General features: G+C 55.3%; 1 protein-coding gene across 1 annotated transcript in view; it reads left to right on the top strand.

Moving 5' to 3' along the window:
• Positions 1–2,371: 2,371 nt before the first annotated feature.
• AP3D1 (adaptor related protein complex 3 subunit delta 1) overlaps positions 2,372–8,622 on the top strand; it is a 38,323-nt gene continuing 32,072 nt past the window's right edge. The window contains exon 1 of the mRNA XM_032394664.1: positions 2,372–2,704. Within this exon, the coding sequence (XP_032250555.1) occupies positions 2,609–2,704 (96 nt within the window). The 5' untranslated portion in view covers positions 2,372–2,608. The remainder of the gene's footprint in view (positions 2,705–8,622) is intronic.

Raw genomic sequence — 8,622 nt, 5'->3', positions numbered from 1 at the left:
GATTACCTGACATTATCTTGCAGATCACTGAGGTTCTGTTCATCTTGAAAGCATTTTTGTCCTCTGTGTGTTTCATTTTAGATAGGTTTTTTTTTTTTTAAAGATTTGACGGGGCTCGATCCCAGGACCCTGGGATCATGACCTGAGCCGAAGGCAGATGCTTAACGACTGAGCCACCCAGGCTCCCCTCATTTTAGATAGTTTTTATTTTAAAATCTTTAATTTCACAATCATTTCTTCCCCAATGTCTACTCTTGCTAATTCCATGCAGTAAGCATTTTTCACACTGTACTTTTTTGGACTAGAAGTTTATTTTATTTTATTTTTTTCAAATTTTTTTTTAATTTTTTTTTTTTAAAGATTTTATTTATATGTCAGTGTGAGAGAGAGAGAGAGTACAAGCAGGGGGAGCGACAGGCAGAGGGAGAGGGAGACGCAGGCTTCCCGCAGAGCAGGGAGCCCGATGCGGGGCTTGATCCCAGGACCCTGGGATCATGACCTGAGCCGAAGGCAGCCGCTCAACTGACTGAGCCACCCAGGCGCCCCTAGAAGTTTATTTTTATTCCCCCTGTTTCTCAGCCATTGTTTTTTGCCTGGCCTGGTGAAGCTTCACCGTATGCACACGCAGTGATAGTCCTCCAAAGACTCATGTGGGCCCCTGTGAAAATTTATGAGCTTTTTCTCAAGACAGTTCCCTGCTGTCTGGTACATTGCCCTGAGAATTCTAGCCACCTTGACCTCACTCATCTCCCATCTTTGTCCCCTCACTTTGTGAAACCATTGTGTCGTGTTTGGGGTTTCCCCCCCTGACCACAGCCTGGATCTCACCTACAGGCAGAGTCCAGGAGCAACGGTAGAGCTCCTCTTGTTTTTTTCCCTTCTCTCAGGGGTCGTAGTCCTGCGCTGCCTATCGTAAGCTGTCTGAAGCCCATTGTTTCATATGTTTTGTCCAGTTCTCCAGCTGTTTAGGGTGGGAGGACAATTCCCACAGCAGTTACCCACTACAGTCTTTTTATCAGCTGGTCAGGGATCTATTGCATGGACATGCCAGACCTTACCCATCCAGTCTCCAGCTCTCCTCCGTACAGTTGTGTAACCTATAATGAGTCACTTAATCCTTTATTAAAAAAGATTGTATTTAGGGGCACCTGCTCCTGCTTGGCGGGAAGCCTGCTTCTCCCTCTCCCACTCCCCCTGCTTGTGTTCCCTCTGTCGCTGTGTCTCTCTCTGTCAAGTAAATAAATAAAATCTTAAAAAAAAATAAAAAATAAAAACCAAAGAAACAGACCGCCCCGCAGCATACAGCCAGCCAGACTTCCAGTGCAGCCGTGTAGTTGTGCATTGCTACCTGGAGAGTAAAGAATTCTAATTGCTCCACGTCATTCCGACACTTGGTGTCGTCATACTTTCTCGTTTCAGCCACCCTCATAGAGGCAGAGAGGCGTCTCACTGTCGTTTAAATGGGCATCTCCCTGCTGACCAGTGACCTTTCCCTTTATATCTTTTGGCCACGGGGGTGTTTTCTTTTGTGAAGTGCATGTTCGCCTTTTGCCGGACTTGAACCGGGTTGGTTTTCTCTCCATGATTTGCTGTAATTTCTGTTTTGTTCTGCTTTTTTCTGCTTAACTACATCGTGGATGGCAGTCCTTGCGCAGATACGCATACCGCCTCTAGCTTACCCCCGTTTGCGGCTTGCGTCTTCCCTCTCGCGGCGGTGCCTGCGGAGGGCGCCACGCGTCCCACTCCCTGCCTGCAGCCCGCGCCCCGACGTGCCTGGCGCCCAGCAGGCCCCCACAACCGTCCGTGGAATGAAGACCACGTTGCAGGTCCAGCTCCGGGCCTCCGTTTCTCCATGTGGGCATGCTAATTCCTGTCCTGCCCATATCACAGGGTTTTGTGTGTGAGACACGCAGGAGACCCAGCATCCGCTCACCGCAGCGCCGGCTGCGGAAATTCTCGAGCAGTGTCCGCGTTGCGATTCAGAAAAGGCGGAGCGGGATTCCTTCCCAGGAACTTGCCTGAGAAGCTCCACGTGGGAGCCCCGCCCACAGCAGACCCCACCCACAGCTGTCACTTCGTTGAGGGGCGGGGCAGGGAAGGCGCTCCTGGGGGGCGTGGTTAGAACCCGAAATGAGGAAGTGGGTGGAGTTATGGAGGTCCTGACCAGTGAGAGGGAAGAGCCCTGAGCCGAGGGGGCGCGGCTGAGCGGACGGCGAGGGCGTTGTCCGCGTTTCCATTGGGCGGCCGGCGTCGCCAGGGAAACGTGGTGGCCCGGAGGGGGCGGGGCGGGGCTTTCCCGGGAGGCGGGGCTTCCGGGGGCGGGCCGCCGAGCCGGAGCGCCCGTCGTCAGCTGACCCGCCGCCATCTTGTCCGCCATTTGCAAGCGGCGCGGCGCGGAGCCTGAGGGAAGCGGGAGTGCGAGCGCGGCCTGCGGAGCAGGTCGTAGCCGCCGCCGCCCCGCGGACAGCCGCCGACCTGGCCTGGGAGTACGCCCCGCCGCGGCAGCCGGCAACGCAGCGCTCCGCGGGCGGCAAGCGCGGCCCCCGGACCCCCGCACGGTGCCCCGGCACGGGCCTCTCGGGGCTCGAGTCCGGCGGCGTCCGCCGCGATGGCCCTCAAGATGGTCAAGGGCAGCATCGACCGCATGTTCGACAAGAACCTGCAGGACCTGGTGCGCGGCATCCGCAACCACAAAGAGGACGAGGTGAGCCCGGCGCGCCGCGCGGGGCCGGCCCGCCTCTGCCCGACCTCGGCCCCGGTCCCGACCTGGACCCCGACGCCGGCCTCCAGCTCGTCCCCGAAGCCCCGCTCCCGACTCGAGCCCTGTCTGCTTGCGACCCGGGCCACCCCACGCCCCCTTTCTCCCCGAGCCTCAGTTTACCCCCGAGGGCCGAAGACGGCCCCTGGCGGGACCCGAGCCGCCGTCCTCAGGACCTTGCTTGCCTCCCGTGTGTGTCGGGTCCCCGGGGGGCTCCGCCGCCGGGTGGCCCCCCGAGGCTTCAGTGCACCCGCTGGGTGTGGGACGCCGCCTCCCTCCGTCCCGCCCGTGTCCGCGGGAGACTGGGAAGGGCCCAGCTCCTGTCCAGGGCTCTGGGCTCCTCTCCGGGGGCCGCCCCGTTAGTGCGCGTCCAGGCCGCTGTCTGGGGCCCCGTCCCGAGTCGGGCCTTGCCTGCTGGGCCCGTGTCCCCGGGAAGGTGGGCCGCCCCTCCGAGGGCGGGAGGGAGGCAGCGGGAGCCCTGATGCAAGATACGGAAGCCGCCGCGGGATCCTGGAATGGGGAAGCCGCCGCGGGATCCTGGAATGGGGAAGCCGCGTTCAACTAGAAGCCCTGAAGGCAGGGCGCGGGGCAGGTTTTCCAGAAGTAGAACCGTAACCGCGGCAGCGCTTCCTTCTCCGCCCCTCCCCCCAGCCTGTGACCTAGATTGAGAGGAATGGGGACAGTTGGTGGCCGTGCGGCCGCTGGCTTCCTGGAGCCACACGCACTCGAGGGGTCGGGAGCGAGCGGCTGCCCTGAGGAGCCGGTCCCAGCGCCAGGCTCTCCCGCCCCGCTCACAATGGCGGCGGGAACCCGGCAGTGCCGGCTGGGAGGTGCAGAGAAGCCGGGGTTTGTTGGGAGGCACCCTCAGCCCAGGTGCACCTGCTGGGCCCGAGTTCCTGCCGCGCCGTCGCACGTCTTCAGGAGGGGCGTGACCGCCCCCGACAGTCATGGGTTACTTTAGGTCATTTCCATCCTCCTCCTTCCCCAGCGGCGCCTGGGTTTTGCCTGGAGTTAGCAGCTCGGGCCGGCGGTGTTGGTGGCATTGCGTGTCTCGGGCCTGGACCTCAGCGTCTGACTTGGAGGCGGCGGCCGGGCTGGATTGTGCTTACCCGGAGGGGCCGGGCATCCGGATGTGCGCGGGCTCACACCCTCGGGTGCCCCGGTGCACGGGCTGACCTCCGGGTTGTTCCGTCTCTGTCAGCGGCGTTAGTGAGCAGCCTGTTCCGGGGTTCCCCGGAGGGGCCCTGGCCCGCTCCAGGCAGGGCAGCTCGCGTTGGGGGATGCCCACTGTCCCTGGGCCGTTCCCCGGGCCGTGCTTGGTTCAGCGAGAATCACTGGCACCATCTCCACCCTCGGGGCCCTTTGAACGGGGGTGTTGGTGGTGGGGGAGGCTGCTGTGGGAGGTCATCAAGGCCAGGGTTCTGTGCGGGCGACTCTCAGAGGACGCGCCGTCTTGGTGCCGTGGTCTCCTCGCCAGGAGATCGCGGTGATCCGGAGGCTGGTTACTGAGAACCCCGTTCTGACCCCAGATGTTCTCCACGCCCCTACACACGCAGCGGGTGACTTGCTACTCTTCCAGCTCCCCACTCTGTGGCTCCAGTAGGCCTTCCCTTCTACCCACTGCACCCCAGCAAGGACGTGCGTTTTCCGCAGCGCTCTAGTGCCCTCAAGGTGTACTGCTTACGTAGATTTTAGCTTAAAACTTCTGTGGGGCATCCTACAAATAGGCTCAACTGGGCCTTGAAAGCCACGTGGAAACGCAGCATGATTCACAGGAATTTACTCGTGTTGTGTGATGTTGGGAGACCTGCGTCCAGGCTCTTGGGCCTATTTGACTGGGTGAGATGGGGAGAGCCTCCCCTATACGGTGGGGGTGACAGCCACCTCCCCACCTCACTGTGCGCTTCTGAGGATACAGTGGCGCTGGAATGTGGGCTTCTGTGAGCACCAGACCACCCCACGAAGCTGTCTGCCTGCCTATTCCAAATCTCAGCCTGCAACCCCTTAGTGGGTTGTGAATTCAATTTAATGGGTTATGTTAGAAAAGAAACTAGAAAATCCCAGTCCCTCACGCATGCAGAGTAACTGCTGGTTATTGAAACTTATTTCAGCTGCGTGCATGCATGCATATTGGGTTACTGTGGAAACATATTTCTTAAAATGAGTCCAAAAAGTTTGAAAAACTGGTCTAATTCATACGTTTCTAGAGTGCTTATTTTTAATCCTTAAGGTATCCTTAAGATAGAGCACAAACAATGTTGGCAGGTGGGAGAAATCCACTTATGAATTCCTTGCTTCTAAACTTTGGATATGATCAGGGGGAAATACCCAAATGACTTCTAAATTTATTCTTCTGGGTACTCTTCATATTTGGGAGAAAGCTGTTTTTTCAGTCTTTTTAAGCTGTAGAGTCATACCCATAGTTTTAAAAATATGCTGGGTGGTTTGTTTGTCTTTTAAGAGATTTTTTTTTTTAAGATTTTATTTATTTGACACAAAGAGTATAAGCAGGGGGAGCAGCAGGGAGAGGGAGAAGCAGGCTTCCTCCGAGCAGAGAGCCCTACTTGGGGCTCGATCCTAGGACACTGGAATCATGACCGGAGCTGAAGGCAGATGCCCAACCGACTGAGCCACCCAGGCATTCCCTCCACCTTTTTTTTTAAGATTTTAATTATTTATTTGACAGTGAGAAAGAGCATGAGTGGAGTGAAGGGAGAGGGAGAAGCAGACTCCCCGCTCAGTGGGGAGCCCGATGCTGGATTCTATCCCAGCGCTCTGGGATCATGACCTGAGTCGAAGGCAGACAGTTGACTGAGTCACCCAGGTGCCCCTGCTCGGTGTTTATTAAAGAAAAAGGGAAAAGCTCCCTCCCTGTAACTCAGTTTGGGGTATATGCTTTGAGTGTTTTTTTTTTTTTTTTTTTTTTTTTTAAAGATTTTTATTTATTTATTTGACAGCGAGAGAGGGAACACAAGCTGGGGGAGTGGGAGGGGGAGAAGCAGGCTTCCCGCAGAGCAAGGAGCCCGACGCGGGGCTCGATCCCAGGACCCCGGGATCATGACCCGAGCCGAAGGCAGATGCTTAACAACTGAGCCACCCAGGCGCCCCTGCTTTGAGTGTTTTTTCTGTGCATAGAAATCGTGGGCAATTCTGAGTGTCTGTTAAGATTCTGTTCTGCATCCTGGGGTTCCCAGCCGGCTCAGTCCGTGGAGCCTGCGACTCTTGATCTCGGGGTTATGAGTTCAGGCCTCATGTTGGGCGTAGAGTTTACTTAGAAAAGATTCTGTTCTGCACCTGGCCGGTTAGTGTAGTGGTCCTTACTGCTTTCCAGGGTACAGCATATGAAGACCTCCCACGGATCTTTAACATGTCCCACTCCCTGGTCTGGATGTGCCCTAGTTTATTTCCCAGCATTTAAATGGCTTCACTTCCTTAGGCACGGGCCCCAAGTATCTGAATAATGTCCGCTTGGATTTGCTTGGGTATAAACACTTCCAGCCCATTTAACTGGTGTTTCAGAACTTCATTCAGTTTGCGTAGAGTAGTAGTTTGAAATGACATGTAATCTGGGATTAAGATTGAACTGTATGGAATTGCTGATACTCTGTTGTTTCTGATCTCAAAAATCGCAGTTTCCTGAGGCTCAACCCAGGAGGTTGGTGGTGGGGCCTGTCAGGCCATGGAGGCGCACGCAGGACCAGAGTCCGCTCCAGGGACGGTTACTGAAGCGCAGGTCATGTCTGGCCTGGGTCAGGCACTCAGCGCTTTGTGGCTGTTTGTGAGAGGTTCCTTTTATTTTAACAACTTCTGAGGAGAATCCGGTACTAAATTTGAACTGAGTTATTTTTTTTCTTTAATAACATGGGTCATTACCCTAAATCAGGGTCTCCCCCCTCGGCATTGCTGACATTCAGGACTGGATCATCTTGGGGGTGGGGTCTGTCCCTGGCACTGTGGGAGCTGAGCAGCATCCCTGGCCCCACCCACTCGCTGCCAGGAGCATCTCATCGTGATAACCACAGACATCCCCAGACATTGCCCAGGGGAACCGCTGACCCACATTGATAAGAAAAATCTCCCCAAATTCCCTAATGCTCTTCCCTTCATCCACGCACCCTGTGTCTCCTACATTGTCACCATGTTGTTGGACCCTGTGATATTGTGATGTGAGAAATATATATTTTGGTCTTTGTTCCTCGCTGTAGGCACAGAGCTCCTAAAGTCTTTGTCATTTCCTAAACAACAAAGGTATTAGGAACATCCTTGTTTACGTATTTGTTCTCTGCCCCCAGTTCCTGACCCTGAGCTCCTAGATCTGTTGGCATTTCCTGGGCAACAGAACTGTTTCATTCTAATGAGATGACCTGGTGGGCTCCTGGATGGGAGCGAGGCACCAGAGAGACCATGATTAGAAGCTTGGAACTCTCAGCCCCACCCCCATCTTCGGGGGAGGGGAGAGGGCTAGGGATGGAATTAATGATCTGTCAGGCACGTCCCTAAACTGCGGGGTTGGGGGAGAGTCTTGGTTGGCGAAAGGATCGTGTGTTGGGAGGATGGCAGGGTGCAAAGCAACTCCACAAGGACAGGAGCCCCTACACTTGGGACTGTTCTGGACGCCTCCCTGTGTACTTCCTCATCTGGCTGTTGATCATATTGTCTGCCATGCCATTTATTCTGTACTCAACTGCTAAAGGTGAACAGGTGCTCTCCTGAGATCTCTGAGCTGCTTTGGCACATTAATCGAACCTGAGAGGAGGGGGTCATGTGAACTCCAGTTCATAGCTGGTCGGTCAGAGCACAGGTGACAGCCATTCCTGGGCTGGGGGCCGGGGTCAGAGGTGGGGGGCAGTCTCAAGAGACCAAGCGCTGAGCCTGCCGGCGTCCCTCCCAGGCATGGGAGCCAAGGAAAACTGGTCCCAGACAGACATGCAGAGTGTTTTCTAGATTTGCTTCTTTCCTAATCCTTATTCATTGTGAAGTTGTGGTACATGGGATGTTATGTAGTTTATTTTATTTTATTTTATTTTTTGAAGGTTTTATCTATCTGCCAGAGAGAGGGAGCGCACACGCACACAAGCAGGGGGAGTGGCAGGCAGAGGGAGAAGCAGACTCCCCGCTGAGCGAGGAGCCCGATGCGGGACTGGATCCCAGGACCTGAGCCAAAGGCAGAGCCTTAACCCACTGAGCCACCCAGGCGTCCCTGTTATATGTAGTTTAATTAATATAATTAGCTTGGGATGCCTGGGTGGCTCAGGTGGTTAAGTGTCTGCCTTCGGCTCAGGTCATGATCCCAGGGTCCTGGGATCGAGTCCTGCGTCGGGTTCCTTGCTCGGCGGGGAGCCTGCTTCTCCCTCTCCCTCTGCCTGCTACTCCCCCTGCTTGTTCTCTCTCTCTCTTTCTGACAAATAAGTAAATAAATCTTTAAAAAATATATATATATAATTAGCTTAAATTCTCTGAGTGTAATTTCCTTGCTTTGCTTATAATCTTATCACTGAAATTTGTGTCTCTACACGGTCTGGCAGACTGTTGCCTAAAACGTAATTCTCTGGGTCCGGCTCCTTCCTGATGCTCGCCGCTGCCGGGTTAGGGTGACCTGGCTCTGTGTGCAGCACTTTATTTACCTGTTTGGCTGTTCTGGACATCTGGGTGGTTTCCAGTCTGGGGCCTCTTATGAACGACTCTCTGGGGTGGGATTGCTGTCCAGCTGCTGGGGGGCGCTGCCCACCTGCCGGAGCGCTTTTCCCCGCGCAGGTCCCAGCAGCAGGCGGTGAGTGCTCCGGAGTGCATCTGGAATGGGCAGGACAGACGGCAGTTCTCACTTCCCTGACTGAGAACACGGCTAGGTGTGCTTTCCTCAGTGT

The sequence above is a fragment of the Phoca vitulina genome, unplaced genomic scaffold (assembly GCF_004348235.1).
Source record: "Phoca vitulina isolate PV1807 unplaced genomic scaffold, GSC_HSeal_1.0 scaffold81, whole genome shotgun sequence".
Classification (NCBI taxonomy): Eukaryota; Metazoa; Chordata; class Mammalia; order Carnivora; family Phocidae; genus Phoca; species Phoca vitulina.
This window is presented reverse-complemented; position numbering and strand designations above follow the sequence as displayed.